At 59.7% G+C, this 19,420-nt stretch overlaps 2 protein-coding genes across 11 annotated transcripts in view; one reads left to right on the top strand and one right to left on the bottom strand.

Annotated features, from left to right (window-relative positions):
• The window catches only part of LOC114908066 (NACHT, LRR and PYD domains-containing protein 7-like), a 582,624-nt gene that overhangs the window by 311,195 nt on the left and 252,009 nt on the right, over window positions 1-19,420 (top strand).
• On the bottom strand, window positions 27-16,813 carry CNOT3 (CCR4-NOT transcription complex subunit 3). 10 transcript variants are annotated; one of them, XR_003796907.1, is made up of 18 exons: window positions 16,592-16,813; window positions 11,432-11,506; window positions 11,248-11,315; window positions 10,908-10,982; window positions 10,704-10,793; window positions 10,359-10,487; window positions 10,167-10,262; window positions 8,757-8,976; window positions 8,532-8,665; window positions 7,973-8,029; window positions 6,275-6,605; window positions 6,074-6,197; window positions 4,975-5,173; window positions 3,021-3,120; window positions 2,732-2,930; window positions 2,316-2,531; window positions 1,597-1,722; window positions 27-221 (listed from the first exon to the last, which is right to left on the bottom strand). XR_003796907.1 is itself a non-coding variant. In XM_029244529.1 (18 exons), exons 2-18 carry the CDS (start codon window positions 11,454-11,456, stop codon window positions 123-125), a joined length of 2,208 nt encoding a protein of 735 aa, XP_029100362.1. In that variant the 5' UTR covers window positions 11,457-11,506; window positions 16,592-16,810; the 3' UTR covers window positions 27-122. The 10 variants fall into 10 exon arrangements, 8 of the variants coding, with proteins under 8 accessions (XP_029100362.1, XP_029100363.1, XP_029100351.1 ...); XM_029244529.1 differs by having other exon boundaries at window positions 2,399-2,531; window positions 8,757-8,979; window positions 16,592-16,810; XM_029244530.1 differs by having other exon boundaries at window positions 2,399-2,531; window positions 16,592-16,809.

The raw sequence follows: 19,420 nt of genomic DNA, 5'->3' as shown, positions 1-19,420 counted from the left end.
TTCCTGGGGGAGGGGGCTGCCCTATGGCCTGGGGCCTCCCCCCAGTCTTCCAGGGCAGGGCCCTCACCTGGGCAGGGGGATCAGCATGCGGGGGGAGGGAAGGGTGGAGGGAGGGGCCGGTGTCACTGGAGGTCCCGGTCCTCCAGGTAGCGGTACTCAAAGGTGAAGCCTTCCTTCTTCCGCTGGCCCCACTTCTCGTAGTCAAAGTAGATGTAGGTGCCCTGGCCGGGGGAGAAGGCGGTCAGTGAGTGGACGAGGTGGTCGGGGATCTGGGTCAGACCGACAGAGGGACAGGTCTTAGGGCCATGGAGGAGCCAGGCACCAGGCCAACTGCCCTGCATGCACACGCCATCTCACTCCACCCTCACAAGGCTCTTCTCAGGTGGGAAACGTTATCACTCCTGCTTCAGAGGAAGCAGAGGGAGGCGCAGGGAGGTCACATGCCAGAGCTGGGCCTCGACCCCGGGCACATGTGCCAAACAAACATCCTATTGCTTCTCTCGATGGCTTTGGCTTTCCAAGCACTGATCGCGTGCTGAGTACGTGATGTATGTCCTAGGGTTTAGTCTTCACAAAACCCCTGATGCCATGGAACAGGCTTGGAGTCTACATACGTCCAGGCACGCTGCCAGGACAGACGTTTTACTGGCAACAGCGGTGGTGTGGGAACTTCTGAAGGACTGATGCCTGGAAATACACTAACTTAGAGGATTACTTTGGACCAAACCGGGAGGGGACAGGATGTCTGTAGTTAGTGTCCAAGAAGACACAGTGGGAATGGGGCCGGGTTCTGAATGAATGGTGGAAATGCTTAAAAGAACCTGAAGGAATGGAGGGGAGGAGACTGAGTTCCCTGAGGACAAGGCCCTTGTTCAGTGCTTGGCATCAGGTAAAGATTTGGTGGAAAAAAACCACTGTGGAACATAGCAACTGAAAGTTGAAATAAAGTACAGTACGCCCATGACACTACATAGCAGGCACCATTTAGTACTTACACGTTATTAACTCATTTAATCCTCATAACAACTGCATAAAGGTAGGTGCTGTTACCCCGTTTTTACAGATAAGGAAATAGAGACAGATGTTCAAGTGAATTGTCCACGGTCACCAGCTAGAGCTGGGTTCCAAACCAGGTAGTCTGGCTCCAGAGTGTTTTGCAAGTGGGAGGTCCCAATCAATCAATTACGAGAACAAAAGAGCTTCCCCATCCGTGTTTGCTGAGCCCCTCTCTGCTGGGTGCTGGGGACTGTCAAGGTCCCCGTGCAGTGCAGCCCATGGTCTTGGGTGGGAGACACCACATCCCCCCACCGTGCCAGAGGAGGGGCGGGGGCACAGGCTGTGTGTGTGCCTGGGGAAGGCTCCTCTGAGGAAGGACATGGAGGCTGGGACCTCTGGACCTCTGGGGTGACCGCGAGCTGGCCAGTGAGGAAGAGGACGGTGTCCCAGGCAAGGCAGATGGCCTGAGGGACCGAGCTGGCTGAAGGTGGTGGCAAAGGGAGCGGGCAGCAGGGCTGCCAGTCTGCGTGTGGAGTGGGGACTCTACCCGGACTCAGCCAGCAGGACCAGAGTGGACGGGGCACAGGAAGGGGCCCTCACCTGCTCGAACTCGTCAGTGATGGTCTTGGGCTCCTCGTGCCTCTGGAACCACATCATGTACTTGGTGTGGAATCGCCATGACTGCTTCTTTAGGGCCTTGGCTGCCAAGTACTGTGCCTTAGTGCCCTGAGGAAGGAAGCATGGAACGGGGGATCAGGGGGCCTTGCAACTGGGTGGGGGCCAGGTGGACGGGGCAGGGCGACAGGGCTGACCCCAGGCCCCGCCACAGACCGAGGTTGGGCCGGACAATCCAAGTACGGATGGGCTGGGGCACAAGACGTACCAATGCTGGTCAGGAGAAGGAAAATGAGACGGGAGGTGGAAATTGTTTTCAGAGAAGCTTTGAGAAGGAAGAGAAACTAATCGTGATGAGAGCTGAGAGGAGGCAGTTTAGAAACTTTCTCAAGGCTGGATGAGGGAGGGGGTCACTGGTGACTCACTGGGTCACGCAGAGGTTGGACAGTTCCCTAGCGGGTCCCCAGGGAGGCCCGAGTACGTGCCAGCGAGCAGCGTGCTGGCACAGAGAGAGTCATCGGGACGGGCATCGGGAAGACTGTGGGGCTGGGCTCCCTGGGTGCTGCGCTAGACCAACCCAGCCTTCAGCCTCAACTGACCTGACACCTCAGCACTGGAGTGGGGACAGGGAGGGGTCTGGGGGGGGGGGCAGGACTGGGGGAGGGGGAGGGGTGCGGTCCCGGTGGCCGCAGTGGGGCACCCACCTCACCCCTCCAGCCCGAGGGGGGACGGCGGCGGTGGCGGCGAAGCCGGGGGGCCCGAGGCTGCCCCGGGGGCCCTGCTGTACCTCCAGATAGTAGAAGATGAAGAAGAGCGTCTCGGTCGACAGCCGCTGGTAGAACTCCACAGTGTCCGAGTGCGGGGGCGGCATCTGGTGGTGGTAGGGGGGCGTCGGGCAGGGGTTCCGGGGGAGGTACTGCCTGTGGGGGGACAGGACGGTCAGTGCCGGTGCGTGGCAGCCCCCGGCCTCCCTGCCTTCTCTCCTCTTGTGGATCAAAGGGAGCGTCTCAGGCACCACATCACCCAGCATTACCACCTCAGTCCCTGCGTCCTGTGGGGAGCCCAGGTCAAGGCTCCCTCGGACTCAGGGGCCCCGTACCCACCCCACGTGGCCCCTCACCGGATACGCTCAGAGTCTGAGGGGTGGGGCATGTGGTGCCAGGCGGCCTCTTCCATGGCCTGCTGGTAGAGCTGCTCCTTGGTGAGGGGCACAGGCCCCAGGGGACACACACCCAGCGACAGCGGTATGTTCACCTCCGACAGCTGCAGGGCCGGCTGGGCCGAGGCCGGGGGAGCTGACGTGCTGCTCAGGATGATGTCTGCGGGGAGGGCAGAGGTGGGGCCGGCGAGCGGTGAGGCTGGTGCATCCGGCCCCTCCTGGACGGCCCGCCCCACCCCCGGAAGCTCACCTCGCTCAGTCAGGTGCAGCGTGGGGACGGGGTCCTCGATGCCGGAGCTGATGGCTGCCCGCTCCGCCATGGACTTCAAAGAGCTCAGAGGCTCAGGGGCCTGGGGAGGGAAGAGGTGCCTGGCCTGAGGTCCAGGGCCGAGGGCTGGCACTGGGTCCTCGTGGGCCCCGGCACCCTCGCCTGCTCTGGTGGGGCTTCAGCTAAGCCAAGACCGTTAGTGTAAGAGCACGTCCACTGCAGCACCTAACAGCGGGGAGAAAACCTGGACACGACCAAGTGTCCACCGCCAGAGGGGCGCCTAGCACGTGTGGACCCTGCTGTGCAGCCCTGTGACAGTAACACACCAGCGGAGAGCCCGAGCGCCACCGCCGTCACAGAACCGGCAGCAGCTCCCACTTGTCTGCACGCCTACACGCTGGGAGGAGCCCGCCCACTGCCGGCTGCCCCACGTGCATCACTAAGACCCCCTGCCCCTCTCCGCGGCCACTGGCCACCGCTGGCCACTGGCAGTCGCCTCCCACTCCTCTCGCCACCCCACTCCCCACGCCCTTCAGTCACCGAGGTCTCTCTTCCCTCGGAGGCACCTGCACTGCCGCCCCACACCGTCCTGGTCTCACAGGCCCCCGAGGGACCTTTCCAGCCATGTCTTTCTCTGTCATTTTTCTACTCAAAACCTTTCCACCACTCACCCAGTAATTAAAAAAAAAAAATGTTGTGGACCTGTTTTGAGAATCTCAAGGCTCATTTTTTCCCCCAGAAAAATGCATACACTGAATTTCCCGTCCGTTCTATTTCTAAACTTTGGGTGCTCAATGGGAGCCAGAAACTCTCCTGAGAGCTTTATGAGGACTATTGCCAAGCATCCTATCATATTTGAGGAGTGACTGCAATTACTTTCATTTTCCAGATGAAGGCAGGTACAGGAGGCAATGCAGGGCTTGGACCCCGACAGTGGGGCCCTCCTCGCCCTGCCTCCTGCGGAAGTGAAGTTAAGATACACTGGCCCAGGGACTTCCCTGGCGGTCCAGTGGTTAGGACTCCACACTTTCACTGCGGAGGGCCTGGGTTCAATCCCTGGTCAGGGAACTAAGACCCTGCAAGAAGTGTGGCGCGGCCAAAAAAAAAAAAAACCCAAAATAAACCCCGAAACACACTGCCCCAGATGGTCACCCTACATCCTGCTGCTGCCCTTTCAGACTCTGGCCCTGCAGCCAGCCTGCACCCCGTTCCTCTCGCCTCCGCTGAACCCTGCTTCCCAGCCTTCTAACTACAGCTCTGGCATCAGCCCCCCGTAGAACTCCAGCCCGGGGGGGGGGGGGCGCTTCTCCCTGTCAGCCCCGCCTGCCACTGTGACCCCACACGACCTGGCCCCGGTTCCACCTCAGAAACCTTGCTGGGCTGCCTCCCCAGGTTAAGTCAGATGCACGCACGTGGGTCCACAGCACCCCGGCCCCCAGCCCACCCAGACATGCGCGCCATACAGTCCCACTCTGCTCCTTGTACGGAAGGTGGGAAGTGGCTACATTTAGCCAGCACAAAGTGGCTCAGAGCAGACGTCAAGTGTTTTCTGGACTTAAAATGTTTTTGTAGAAGGCAAGAGGGTGGTGAGCTCTGGATGATGGGTCATGTGAAGTAATACGTCTTACGGGGAGAAATGACCGAGGGCTGGAAGGAGGGCGATGACAGTGGACACCCGGGGAGCGAGCAAGCAAGTACAATCAGGAGCAAGGAAAGTACCCAGAGGGACAGAGACCCAGGTGGGGGTGGCAGAGAAGCCCGGAGATGATGTGAGCACGCGGGTGTGCCAGGCGAGAGAAGCCAGAGCGACACAGCGAGGGCTGGAGGTGGAGATGGCAGGTAGAGACCTGCAGCCAGGGGACAGCGACCATCTGCAGTGGAGACACAGGGCCAGGACAGAGAGGCTCGGGGCCCGCCGGGGATGTGCGGGGCCCACCTTGATCTCCGGGGCAGCGCTGAACTGTGGAGGTCCATTGAGCAGGGCGCCGGCCGCCTTGGCCTCGCTGAAGCTGGGTGTCGGGGAGCTGGGAGGGTTCACAGGTAGTGGCACCAGGAGACTGGGTCCCCCCGAGTTGTTCCCTGAGCCTGGGGCCACGCCCCCAGCCCCCGTTGGGGCTGTCGCATTGGGTTCCTTCCTGGGGAGGGGTACAAAGGGTTGGAGGCTCAGAGGAGGGTCCCCAAAGGCGGGACGGACAAGAAGACTTGGTGATCGGGGAAAGGAGTCAAAAAGGGAGAATGCACAGAACATGGGGCCAGCTGAGGGACGCAGACAGGAGAGAAGCTCTCTGGGCGAAGGGAGAACCCCACCCCTTGCCATCACTTCCCAGTAAAGAAGGGCTGCGGAGATGGGAACAAGCATTCTCAGGACGCTCCCAGAGACCACACGGCTAAACGTTCTCTAGAAAGCAGGTTGGGACCACTTCTTACACGGAGTGGCCCATGGAGGAAGCGGTGGGAAAGAGCCACACAACAGAGCAGCCCACCTAGAGCTCAGGGGTGAGGCACCCGGGGAGGAGTGGGGGAGGGATCCGGGGGGTCTTCCCCATTCCCACAGAGGACACTGCGCTCTCTCTTGGGCCACTCTTCTGGGAAATGGTCTGACCTACGATCTGGAGGGGTGGCTGGGGAGAGGACGGACTGGGACCCTTCACTGTAAGAAGTGGACGCTGAGCCCCTGATGGAGTGAGGGAGGCCCTGGGGCAGGACACAGAAAAGGGAGGAGGCGGCAGGGCACGAGACTCCTGCAGGAAAGGGAGAGCCAGAGCGTTCCAACGGGTCCCCGGGGGACTCTGAGAACAATCCCACTTAGGCGAGGAATGTTCTAGGGCAGAGCTGGGGGACACACGTGTACGACACCCCAGCTGGGAAGAAGTCGGGACTCAGCACCTAAGCGGGTGGGAGAGAGCTCTGGGGGAAGTCCCCACCGGCAAGGGCAGGGCCCGTATCTGCACCGTGTGGCAACCGTGTGGGCGGCCCCGTGCCTCCTCGTGCCAAAGGCTGCCTGTCCCCAGCCCTGCCCGAGGCCGGACACTCACGAGGTGCTGGGAGGTGGGTTGTGGGGGCCAGACGGGGGGCCCAGGGCCTGGCTGTTGGCACTGCTGCCCCCGCCGCTGCTGAGAGCCACCTCTGCCGGGCTGTCTGCCACTACTGAGCTGTAACCTGGGGGAAGGAAGAGGGGCTGAAAGGGGCCTGCGGCAGCCACCCCAGGACCCCCCGCCCGGCCGCCTCCCACTTACTGGTGGCGCCGTTCTGCTTGCCTCCGCCTCCGCCTCCGCCGGGCTGCACGCTGGGGGGCCGGGGCTGCGCGGGGCTGGGCCCACTGGGAGCCGGCGGGGCCACAGCCTGGGCGTAGGGGGCGGGCGTGCCCGAGCTGTGGCTGGGAGCTGGGCTGGCCTTGGCGCCCAGGGCGCTTGGGGGTGCTGCCGGGGCAGGGGCCCCGTTGTTGCCAGGGGCGGTGCTCAGGGCAGAGGCGGCGGGCGGGGGACCGGAGGGGTAGCTTGGCGGCACAGCTGGGGACTGAGGGTGCTGGCTGCTGTGGACAGGCTTGGAGCCGTTTTTGGCTGGAGACTGCAGGTGGGAGGGAGGAGAGGGTCAGGACACAGTGGGCCGCAGGTCTCACCAGCCTCCCGCACAACCCTCCCCGGAACAAGGCTCCATCCTCGGTGCTGGCCTTGCTGCCCCTCCCTGGGGACCCAGATGACCCCCATTCGCCCTCATGGCTTCAACCTCCACCTTCATGCGCGCAACACTCGTGCATTTCTAGCCTGCATCCAGCTTGCCATGTCCTGCCTGGACATCCCCACGATGTCCCACAGGGATCTGAGACACCACTTGGGTGTAAGAGAAACCCATCCACCTGATGACAGGGCAGTAGTGGGAAACACATCAATGTCCTCAGTATGAGGTTAGCTGGACCCAGCCAGAAGTCCAAGGGGAGAAGAGAGAAGGGCTGAAAATAGGATAGTCATTCTGAATGTCACTTAAAGGGTCCCAAAAGCAACTCAAGGGGCCGTTAATGACCAATACCCCACAAAGCACGTGGGGTAACGTGCGCCTGACAGCCCGCGGCTGAGCTGCTGACCATCCCTCTCAAGCCTACCCGGCAGCTGTCCTCACCGCTTCCTGGACCCATCCTGAGGCCCCACGGGCACCTCACGCTCACTCCGCACCAAGCAGGACTTGCGATCAACTCCTTCCCAACACCACGCATGGTCACCCGGGTCCCACACCAGCCTCATCAACTCTGCCCTTAGGGTCTCCCGCGGGACCAGCCCTCCGATGAGCCCACAGAGGGGTTTCAGGCTCACTTTCCTCCTGCCTAAAGATAGCATTCCGGTGCAGCAGCATTTCCTAAAGTGTGCTGCTGCCCTGGGACACATGAGCAGAATCCACAGGGTGCACTAAGGAGAAAAAACTCTCAGAGGCACTTCCCCTCTTGGAAACTTGTGATGTTCACCATCTGCGCAGCCAAGGCCCAGAGCGCGTCCAAAAAAAGAAACCTATGTGGTTTTTGACCTATCATTTCTGGGGCTTGCTGGGCCCTTTCAGAGCTGGTCCACTTGGTGTGGGCCCCCCAGCCCGACAATCTAAGGTCCTGCGCTCACGGTCAGCTCAGCAGACCTGGCTGGGCTCACCTCTCCACACTTCCACGTCCACCACGACTGGCCTATGTCTCCTGCTGCTGCCCCACATGGGAATGTATCTTCCTCTAATGCCCAGGGCAGACGCCTTCCCAAGAAGCATCTCCCAATCACAGCACCAGCCACGCACCTGTCTGCCTGCCCATCAGTACTGCAGGCCTTCCTCAGGGCAGCCTGACCCACCGCGTCCCCAAAGCCCAGCATGGGGGCCATACTCAGGCCTCAGTAAGCCTCTGGAAACCAGTGAATGAGCGAGTGCTGGGCCCATCAACGTCCGACGCCCATCAGACCCACCTGGCTGATTTCACTATCCGTCGAGCGTCCCCTCTTCTTGTCATCTTCAGAGTTTTCCTGAGGTTTGAGAGGTACAGTCAGAAACCTGTGTGTCTCTAGGGACCCGACAGAGACACCAATCTCCGAACCCCCGGATCTGAACCCCAATCTCCGAACCCCCGGATCTGAACCCAGCTGACCTACCTTCCAGCCCCAGAGCTGTTCAAGCCCCTATGACCTTCATCTCACTGGGGAACCTACCTAAACCCTGCCCCTTAGGGTGCTTGTCTTCTGGGGGCCAGCACCACGTGCCAGGCTCTTAAGGGTCCAGGAACCTGCTCTCCTTCGAGTATCCAACCCTCCATCCCTTCCCAGGTGTCCAGTGCCCAGGCTCCTCGGCACCCCAGGCACCAGCCTCCCTCCTCCACACCCAGGACCCACGTGTGGCCCTAACCGCCCTACTGGCAATCTACAGCCCTTGGGGCCCAGACCCTGGATACCGAGGTTCCCCTCCTGCAGGACATTTCCTCAGCCCCCGGCCCCTGTGCCCTCCGTGGAGACTCAGACCCACAGGCCTCACCGTGGTGCAGTTGGCCGGGCTGGGCGGGATGGGCGAGCTGGAGGTGGTCGAAGTGGGCGTGCTGCTTGACTGGTTGAAGATCTCATCCTCCATGTGACTGTGGCTGGGCGGGGAGGTGGCGACCAGCGCCTGTGCTGTGGGGGCGTGGAGGCTGTGTGAGCTGCTGGGGACACCTTCCCCCAGGCCTCCACCGCCCTTCACCCGCAGGCCAAGCCCGGGCCTCACGAATGTCCTCGAGGTCCAGGTCGTCGTAGAGGAACTCGTTCTCCTCGAAGTCGGGGTCCTGGGACGAGTCCACGTAGTACTCGACGTCGTCCTTGATCTTGCGGATGGCGTCCACGAGGATCGAGTCGTTGTCCAGCATGCGCAGGATGGTCTCCAGCATGCGCACGTGATAGCGGTGCTTCTCGATATGCCGCTTCAGGCCCTCGATCCGGTCCTGCTTCTGCTGGCGAGCCCAGGGCCAGGCTCAGGGGCTGCAGGGCCTGCCCTGCCCCTCCTGCCCCCACAGAACCCGTCCTCAGTCCCTGACCCTGGTGGAGACCCAGAGGCCCCACTCCAGCCCCTCCGGGGTCTGCCCGCCTTGACCCCTCAGGGATCCCGTGGCTCCTCCCACCCCGACATCCCTGGAAACTGCTGAAGGAGCCAGGGATCCCGGCGTCTCCCCTACAACGTTGCCCGATCTGCACCCCGCCTGACCGTCCAGCCCACCCACAAGCTCCGACCACCTTCTGGAATACAGGAGCACAGCCGCCCTTGTCTTGCTAACAGTAATAATGGCAATCCCCGTTTGGGGGAAGCTTGTTGTTTACAACTCTGAGCATCTGTCACCACCATGACCCCCACCCCCAACCACGTGTCCCTAAGAGGAAGCCCAGATTCAGAGGCCTGTCTCCTAGGCTCCCTCCCAAGGCCCCACTCCCTTTAGGATTTGACATCCTAGCCCCAGTTCCAAATCCCTCCTGCCTGCAAGGACCTCCCTCCAAGCCCACGGTTCCAGACCCCTCAGTCGCAGACACCCAACTCTGGCACACCGCCGCACCCAGCTTCCCGAGGAGCCAGTTCTCTGTCCCCCGTACTTCCTGGGTCAATACGCAGAGAGAGTCTGCAGCCCTAGGAACTCGGACCCTACAACCCTGGCTTTCTGGAATCTGGGTCCTGAGCCCTGGCTTTGTCTCAGACCACTCTTCTCCTCAGGCTCAATGAGCCGCTCCTCCGTGCCCCGCCTTGTCCACACCTGCTGTCCTCTCCTTAGGACCCGGGCCCTCTAGGTGCTGTGAGGCCGCAGCCGCAGCTCCTCAACCTACCCGCCCTGGGCGGCCCTCGGGTCTCACACTTACTCTGCGACCCAAGCAGAGCTCAGCATCCTCCCCCAAAGGGCTCCTCTTCTTGTCGGCTCCAATGTTTACCCAGACACCCAGGTGGGACCCTGGAGTCTGCCTCATCTGTTCCCTGCACGCCCCACCCTCCAGTCAGCTGCTAAGCCCTCCCCATCCCACCCCTTGACCCCCTAATCCCAGCTGCCAGCCCTGTCTGCCTCAGGAGCCCAGGCCCCGACTCCCGCAGCCCGGAGAGCCGGCCTCTCCTGATCGCCAGCCCATCTCTGTCCTCTGGGCACAGGGGCCCCCCACTCACATCCTTGTCGCCCTTCTTCTTGCGTGTTTGCACCGACAGTGACTCCACTTCACTCTCAAACTGGTCCACCTGCATGTTTAGGGTGTCGATGGTATTCTGGGGGTGGGAGGGGAAAGACAAGTGGTCAGCCAGAGTCCTCTCATACAGCCAGGGTCCGGGCCCCAGGTCACCTCCTCCTCCACCCTGGCTCACCGTGAGCCACTGGCCGACCTCCTCCTTTTCCTTCTGGGCAGGGTCCACCTTCTGTGCCAGGCCCAGGCCCTCCTTGCTATAGGCTTTGGTCTTGGTCTCTCGCTCCACAACTTTGAACCGTTCCATTTGCTGTGGAGAGCACAGTTGGAAGGGGGATCCCGAAGGTGGGAGAGCAGCTGACTCAGGGCCAGTGGACACTCAAACCGGAGCCCCACTCTCAGGTTCCCAGCCCTTTGCCTCCCACCTTCCCCAGGTACAGAGACCTCACTCTTCTCAGGACCTCTGGGGACCCAGGAATCCGACCCCCCCCCCACACCTCTCAGGTAGCAGACTCTGGGCTCCTACCGTCTCAATGAGCTTGCGGTTGTCTATAAGCTGCCTCTTGTCCTTGATCTCATTGGATGCTACCCAAGTCTTGATCTGGTCCCTCAGTCGCTGGAGGTGGGAACAGCAGGACACTCAGGACCCGGGCGCCAAGGCCCCCGCCCCCTCCTCTCCCTGTTCCCCCCGCCCTCAGGACACAGGAGTCCGGGCCCCCAGCCCCCTCACTTGAAGCTTCTTAATCTCCTTCTTTAGATCAGCCTCATACTTTTCTTTCTGGTTCGCGTTGGCTGCATTGTGGAGCTGAGGGATGGAGAGAATCCAGGAGTTTGTGTGGTGCTGGCTGCCCTACTGCCCACTCCAGTGGTAAAACTCCAGTCTCTCTCTGCGGGCTGGGGACTCTGGGGACAACCCCCCCCAGGACCAATCCATCTCAGAGCTGCTTCTCTGAGGTCCTTGGCACCTGGACATGCAGGCCCTCTCCCTGGTTGACACTCAGGAACTCAACTTTGTCCTGTTCTCTCCTCCCTAGAGACCCACCCAGATTTTTAGAGGCCAGCCCCTGTACCTTCTGCCAAATATCTTCAAACTGCTCCACGCCCTCGGACACCTTCTTGAGGCAGCGATCAATCTCACCTGGCCAGGGAGGAAGGCAGGCTGTTAGCATCCTGCCAAGGCAGCAGGGATCCAAAGAGGCGCTCCGAGGAGAGTGAGCACGTGGCCACACGGGCAGCAGGCAGTGGACCTAGTACCTTGGAGTTTGCGCTTGTCCGCCATCTTCCCTGCCCTACAGACGCACTCTCTTCATACTCTCTTGGAGAAGGACGCTGCTGGGAGAGATTGGGAAGGAATACACATTTACTCCCTGGCTGGTCCAAACCCAGAGACACGAACGAGGTTGGGAATAGGGTGCATGGGATGGAAAGGGGAAGATGCATTTACTATCTGATGACAGAGACTGGGCCCAGTTCTCCTTTTGCTGCCTTGACTGCCCAGCACAGGGTCTGGTCCAGAAAAGGACTCTGGAAGTTTGCTGAAAGAAGGAAATAGATATACTTTTTGGGACTCCCCTGGTGGCACAGTGGTTGAGAAGCCGTCTGCCAATGCAGGGGACACGGGTTTGAGTCCTGGTCCAGGAAGATCCCACATGCCGCAGAGCAACTAAGCCCGTGCGCCACAACTACTGAGCCTGCACTCTAGAGCCCACGTGCCTAGAGCCCGTGCTCCGCAACAAGAGAAGCCACCGCAGTGAGAAGCCCGCGCACTGAAAAGTAACCCCTGCTCGCCACAACTAGAGAAAAAGCCCGCGCGCAGCAAGGAAGACCCCACACGGCCAAAAATAAATAAATACATAAATAAACAAATAAGATATACTTTTTGTGTGCCTCTGACCCAGGAAGTGGAAAACTCCTAGGGCATGGAGCACTTTCTCCCCAGATGATACTCAAAAGGATTTTTTAGAGCAGGAAAATGTCATGCAGCACACAGCTGCCTGCTAGGGACAAAGGCCTTAGACCTGGAGACCACAATTCCCATAGAGAAGTCAAGCACACAGGTGACCAGAATCCTAACACAGGGAGAGGTTACTCCTCAGACAAGTCAGGAGACAAAGAATTTTGCATCCCATGGAGAAGGGCACGATACCATTTATATGTGTATCAGTTGTAAGGAACAAAGAGGAAGTGCAGTGGGGGGACACAGAAGATGCCTACAACTGTGAAAGCTAAACCCACCCACACAGACATGGCTGGATCCCAAGTAGAAGAGGGCTTTAGACCTCTGACAAGTTTATTCCAGAGAAGGATCCTTAAACCAAAGGAGATAATGCTCCTAACCCAAAGAGGGTAATACCAAAAAGGGTTACAGGTTTGGGGGCAGAAAGCATCACTCGAGAGAAGAGCAGGAGAAGAGAGAACTCTTACGAAGATGAGAGGATGAAAGGGAACCTGAACTGGGAGGGAGCTATCGGCACACACGAAGGAATTACATGTCAAGTGCACTACTGGTAATGTAGACTCAGGGAAACATAAACCCTCAGACAAGCACCCAATACTTACAGACACTGGCACCTCCATCCTAAAGGAAGTTACATGCAACCCAGAGGGGACTGAGGTCAAAGGGGAGTCACCAGAAGCTTTCGCCAGGGCCCGACACCAAGACCAGGAGAGATGGGGAGCCTTGGGGAGGAAGAGCTATGCCTGTGCTGCAGGAGGTCCCCGCTCCCAGCGAGGGGGCCTCTACTGAAAAGCATGGCTTCCTGAGACCTGGGGAGTGCCCACTCTACAGGCCTAAGGCAGGGTGCCCCAGAGCAGCCCCAACTGCCCAGGCAGAAAGAGCCCTACACGGAGGACTCAGAGCCTTAACCCAGAGGGAAGTCACAGCAAGAGGGCCCCCACCCACTGGGAAGGGAACGCAAAGAAGAGTCTGGCCCAACAGAACCTTCCACAGTGACAGAAACGTTCTGTATCTGTGCCACTGAACGCTCGACAGCTCCAAACGTGGCTAGTGCAACACAGAATGGAAAGAAAAATTTTTCTGCTAACTAGTTAAAATTTAAATCACACGTGGCGAGCAACTACCGGTGGCACAGCGTATCAGAGAGCACGCCTTAGAACCAGAAGCCCACGTGACGGGGCTGGCCCTCAACCTCAGAGCAGTGTCCTCCACAGGGACCCACTTGCATGACGGCAGACCTTTGATTTGGGGGAGTGTGGATCTCCCCCGTAAAGGAGCAAGAGGAATGGCAGCACCCTTGGCCCAGGGCTGGCTGACATGCCAAGGTGAGGCCCAATCCCAACACGGGAAATTCCAGCTCCAGGAAGGCGAAGCCACCAGAAAAAGGATTCAGGAAAGAGTTGCACAGAAGGGACTCAAACTGAGGTAGGGCAAGCGCCTTTGACCTGGGAGCTCACACAAGGGCCTGGACCCCAACATTGAGGTGTGCAGGAGAGAGTTTTGGCTCCAACCCCCCAACGCTGAAAAGCCTCTTACTGCCCAGGGGTGTGGGGTGGGTACAGGAAGCTTAGACAGGCACTTATACTCCCGGCCTCTGTCCCAGGAGCCCAATGCTGGGGCACGGCCGGGTGGTCCAGCCCAAAGGGACAGGACGCCCAGTTTACACCCCTAAACAAGGCACTGCACGCTTTAGGGAGGGGAGGCTTTCTCCAGGTCCCCACACTGAGTGGGCTGGGACACCCAGCCCAGCTGCGGAGTTGATACCCTCCAGAGGGGGCAACAGACGGTGGCAGCAGGAAGTCCTGAAGGAGTCGGAAGCAAGGTGCCAAGGGAACAAGAGCCCCAGCCGGGGGAGTGGGGTTTCAGACAGAACCTCAAAGTGGGCAACAGCTGAGACCGGGAGACCTGCCCGGAGGAAGGCAGCTCCTCCAGAGAAGGGCAAGTACGCCGGGCTCTCCACAGAAAAACCCCACAGCAAGAGGGTGCCTGTACCTTAGATCCCCAGCAAAGGACCAGAAACGAAGCTGGGGCCTGAGATGCCCCCACAGAAGAGTCCCATGCTTAGAGGGCTGGGAGCCCCAGCACTCTGGGAGGGTCCACCAAGATGCTCCAGGGAAGGTAACCATGGCAGGCCCACTCTGAGACAGGCAGGCATCTCAGGGAGAGGACCTGGTGTCCTCACCGCGTGGAGTCTCAAACGGCACCGAGGAATCTGGGAACCTTGGCCGCGGAGACTTAACCAAAAGACTCTGTCCAAGGCGGCACATCCCCACGAGTAAGGAGCCTACACTGAGCGGGTGGGTAGGGTGAGCCGTGTGCCAGACCCACAAGAGCCAACACCATCAAGTGAGGGGCTGAAAGTAACAAAGAGCCCCCAACAGCACCTCAGGGGAGATGACACTGCCACACGGAGCAGCCTGGTGAGGAGTGGGGCAGGAGGAGCAGAAAGCTTAGTCCTGGGGAACCAAGCCAAGCGGTCCCCGATCCTGGGGCTGTCACGTGCCGATACACAGCAGCCGTGTACTGTGGGGAGAGGAGATCGGGCCTGCTGGAAAGTGATGCTGGAAGGCCATCCTGAACTTGGGAGGCTGCTGACACTGTCACACAGAGATCTGAGAGGCCGGAAGGTGGATGTATTAGGTCCTGGGGCGGAGGGAGTTATCTCCCCACTGCGAGGCCCAGTACCAAGGGTGGGGGACTGGAAATCCCACCTTGGAAAGGTTACACCAGAGGAATCTTTAGTCCTGGGGAAGGTGACAACAGTGGGGTCGCCCCCTCAAGTCTCGGGGATCTCACACCCCCACGTCAAGGAACCTGTGCCTCAGGAGAGGGCAGAAGCCTAGTCCCACCCAGTGGGACATCACAAGCAGGGGCTGAAGCATTAGCCCTGGGCACCAACACCTGAGAGGGTCCTTAGTCCCACAGGAGGGGACACACAGAAAGGCAGAGACACCTCAAATCCAAGAGTGGCCAATACAGGCAGGAACCTTACCCCTGGAGGCAACACTGAGAGGCTCCTTGTCCTGGAAAAAGGCACCACTCCAGCCCCAAAACGCCACACCTCACAGTACAAGAACCTCAGATCTAAGAAGTCTTACACTCCTAGGGGGTTCTAGCAGGGTGGGCATGGGTAGGGATGAGCCCTGGTTCTACGACTGTTACACCAAGAGGGCTCTTTAGTGCCGGGAAGCTCACACACCCACAATGAGGAGCCCTAGAGGAGCACCGAGGGGGTGGGATCCTTGACCCCTGGAAAGACGATACCCCAGTGGAGGAACTGATGTGAATGCAGATAGAAGCCTCAGACTGAGGGAAGCGACAGCCTACACGCTGAGGGCAGTGGCGGAAGGTGTCAAAAAAAATAGTACCGAAAGGACAGGAGCATCAACCTCGGGGGAGGTGACAGCCCCTGAGCTAACAGGCAGGTCCTGCTTAGACACAGGGGTGCTGGCGCTGCCCACAACAGGAGATCATTAACAACGTGGAGAAAGCAGGAACCTGGGAGGTGCCACCAAGAGAGAACCAGGTACCTGAGACCCAGGGGAGCTCAAGAGCCCCACCAAAAGGACCCCGAGGCGGGAGTGACATCGAGAGGAAGCCCACACCGGGAGGGAGGTGGGCAGAGTCTGGATCCAGGCAGAGCTCACAACCAACAAGCCAGAGCTCACATCCAACAAGCCAGAGACCGATACCCAGACCCAAGAAGAGCGGAGGCCTGAGCGGGTAACGCCGAGGACAATCCTGACTCTCCAAGGGGTAAGGCCTGGGCTGTGGGATGTGGAAGCCTTAAACCTGGGGAACTTTTCACTACAGAGGCGTAAACTTGGACTGAGGCTCCAACTCCTGGAGGTGGCATCTTCACTCCAGGGGAGTTCATCCCCCACCCCATCCCCAAAGAGGAGAGTGGCGCCCACGGTGGGAGGGGAGCGGAGAGAGGAGCGCTGGCCCCGGGAAGGCTGACCCCCTCTCGCCACGGGGGTCCTCAACTAGGGGACTCGCAGCCCCACACCCACGCGGACGGGGCAGCCTCGCCCGGAGACCGCTCCCCAGCACAGGGGCTGCTGCCGAGGGGGGCAGGCACCTGAGCCCCGAGAGGGCGGGCACCTGCGGCCAAGGCGCCTCCATCCTTCCAGCTCCTCCCGACGCGGAGAGGGGCGGGCACCTCGCACCCTCACACCCCACGGGGGCTCGACGCGGACGCCACGCGGGGCCGGGGTCGCGGGAGGACCCCCGGGCGCCGCCGAGGGGCGTGCAGGAGGGAGCGGGGGCGGGGGAGCCGCGCACCGCCGGGCCGACGGCGAGCGCCGGGGCCGCGCGGTGGCGGGGGCGCCGCGCCGGGGGCGGCCATATCGCGACAGGCGGCGGGGTCGCAGGGGCGGGAGGCGGCGGGGAAGGCGGCCGACGGCGCCGGGGAAGGAGGGGAAGGGGTCCGGCCCAGTCGAGCCTGACGCTCTCACCACAGGAGCTGGCGCCGCCGCTGAGGAGCGTATCGCGACAGGCGGGGGAGGCGAGCGCCCGCCGCCTTTTTCTCGCGCCCCGGGCCCAGGCGCTATCGCGATAGCGGCGCGAAGCGGAAGTGGGGTGGGGGGAAGTGGGCCCGGGGTTGTTCTGACGACGGGGGTCGGGGCTCAAGGGAGGCCGCGGCGTCTGCCGATGGCTCCGCGGAAGCTGACCGGGCCCGGTCCAAGATGGCGGCGGCGGAGGAGGCCTCCCCTCCTCTCTTCTCGTCTCTGGCGCCGACCCGCCCCCGAGCCCCGAATATAGGCCTGTCATTGCTCCGGGCGCACGTCGCTCTTGCCCCTCGGACGCGCTCTATTGGTTCTTGGTGGGGATGCGGCCGGCCCCCTCTCTCCGATTGGGCAATCTCTCCAAGGCGCGGCGTTCGATTGGCCTCCTGCGCGGGCTGCTAGGATTGGCTCAGGTTTTCTTCCCCGCTCCTCCGCCTCCTCCCGCCTCGGGGCACAACACGCCAGCGCGAGGACTCGTGCGTCAATCCAGAGACCTGTGTCGTGCTGATTGGATACACCCGCCCCCTTCTCTTAAGCCAATTGGTCGGAGGGAGGAGCTAGGCTGATCAGGGGCGGGAAGTCGTCCGTCAAGTTTGGAGCCGTTTTCAATTGGCCGTGGGGGGACATTCTGCCCTGAAGTCATTGGCTGGTCCAGGAAGTGGGTGGGGAAAGCGGAGGAAGGCATGGAGAGTGGGCGATAGAGGCCGCGTACCTAATGGGAGAAAGACAGGTGCCTTCAAAGCGGGGGCCGGGCTGAAGTCATCTGCCAATGAAGACAGCCCCTGGGCTGGTAGGGAGGAGCCGGGAAAGAGGGTCCACCCCTCTTCTTCGTTGGCTGTGTTATCGTTCCTCCCAGAGTGTCCAATAGTTTGGCGAGTGGGCGGTAACCGCTCCTAAGGCGTGTGAAACGGGGCGTAGCAGGCTGGCTTGGAACCTGGGAGCATCCTTCCACCTCCCTTGGGTACTGGCCGGGCAGGCCGGTCCCTGTCTGTGAGCTGCACAGTCTTCAAGTGCCTGTATTTGGCATATCTTTGAGACACAGAGGAAGGGAGAAAAGGAAGGAAGCAGGAGACGATGCCCCAAGTCACTGGCATCACGCATAGCTGAATTGGTTGGGAAGCGCCATGGAGGCATGGAGTATTTGTCCTGCTTCTGTGTGGTTACCTGACCGTGGGACAGTAATTCTCCTCTGCACCTCCATTTCCCTGGTGTTGTGAGGACGCCGCAGAAGGTACAGATGAGAGTCCCTGTTCCCCTCCCACGGCTGCCTCCTAACACCTACTGGTCCTTCAGATCTCAGCTCAGTGGTCTTTTCTAGCGGGAAAACTTCCCTGACCTCCCGTGCTGAGTGCTCACGTGAGCCCTGTTCATTCGGATTTACTTTTGCACGTATACTGTCATTTTCTTAATTATTTGCATCTCCCCCTCCGGATTTTTGCATCCCCAGCGCTTAGCAGCAAGAAGCACTCAGTAACCGTTTGCCGAATGAGTACCTGGATGAACACGGGGAATGACTTGTGGTTAAAACTTGCTAGGCACTGGTGCTCTGGCAAACCAGGAGGCATTTGCCCTGGGTCACACAGTCAAGATGAAGTCATTTCTGCCCATCTCCTCTAGGTGGAGGAAAGTAAGATAAATCCAAGGGAAATGCAAGTGAGAACTGCATCAGAATCGCCTGTGGCAAGGCAGGCAATGCTTGTAAAAACGCAGTGCTCTTAGGCCCACACATATCTGGGAAGTGAAGCCTAGGGATCTGTATTTTTACAAACTTCCTGGGTGATCATTAGAGGTCTTTTGTTTTTTTAAAATATTTATTTATTTATTTGGTTGCGCCAGGTCTTAGTTGCGGCAGGCGGTCTCCTTAGTTGCGGCTCGCCAGCTGCTGAGTTGTGGCATGTGAACTCTTAGTTGTGGCATGCACGTGGGATCTAGTTCCCTGACAAGGGATCAAACTCAGGCCCCCTGCATTGGGAGTGTGGAGTCTTAACCACTGCACCACCAGGGAAGTCCCTCGTTAGAGTTTAAGAAATATTGATCCAGAAGACCCTTGTTATTTAAAGTATGGTCCCTGTTGTAAATCAACTATACTTCACCTAAAACAAACAAACAAACAAAAACAAAGTGTGGTCCCTGGATGGAGCAGGGCGTTTGAGGTTTCTCAGGAATCACCTGGGGATCTGTCAAATGCAGATTCTGACTCAGGAGGTCCCAGATCCTGCTTTTCTAACAGATTACCAGGCAGTGCTGCCAGTCCACACTTTGAGTAGCAAGGGTCCAGAGCAGTGGTTCTCAAATTTGACTGCATGTAAGAATCACATGGGGGCTTAAAAAAAATCCAGATACCCAGGCCTTGCCCTAGACTGATTAAATAAGGGTTTCTCAGGATGGGAACCAGACATTAGTAATGCAAATTCCTGAGATGATTCCAACATGCCATTAATCTGCTAAGAGGATTTTCTAGAGCAGTGGTTGTCAAAGTGTGGTCCCTGCATCAGCAGCATAAACACCACCTGCGAAGTTGTTAGAAAGTCACATTTTTGAGCCCCACCGTAGACCAACTGAATCGGAAACCTGGGCCCTGTAACCCGTTTTAACAGTCCTTCCAGGCAATTCTGAGGCATATGAAACTTGGAGAAACTTAGTCTAAGAGTATTGGGGACTGCAGGGCCAGGTGAGTCAGATTCCTTCTTGAGATTCTTCACACCTCCTTGCCCACTCCACTGTTCGATTCAGTCTGGCCAGGGGAGGTGGGGACTCTGAAGAGTTTTGGACAGATGG

This window comes from Monodon monoceros, unplaced genomic scaffold (genome assembly GCF_005190385.1).
Source record: "Monodon monoceros isolate NGI ecotype Baffin Bay Population unplaced genomic scaffold, NGI_Narwhal_1 Super_Scaffold_10, whole genome shotgun sequence".
Classification (NCBI taxonomy): domain Eukaryota; kingdom Metazoa; phylum Chordata; class Mammalia; order Artiodactyla; family Monodontidae; genus Monodon; species Monodon monoceros.
The sequence above is the reverse complement of the archived record's forward strand: the minus strand, read 5'-3'. Positions and strand labels throughout refer to the sequence as shown.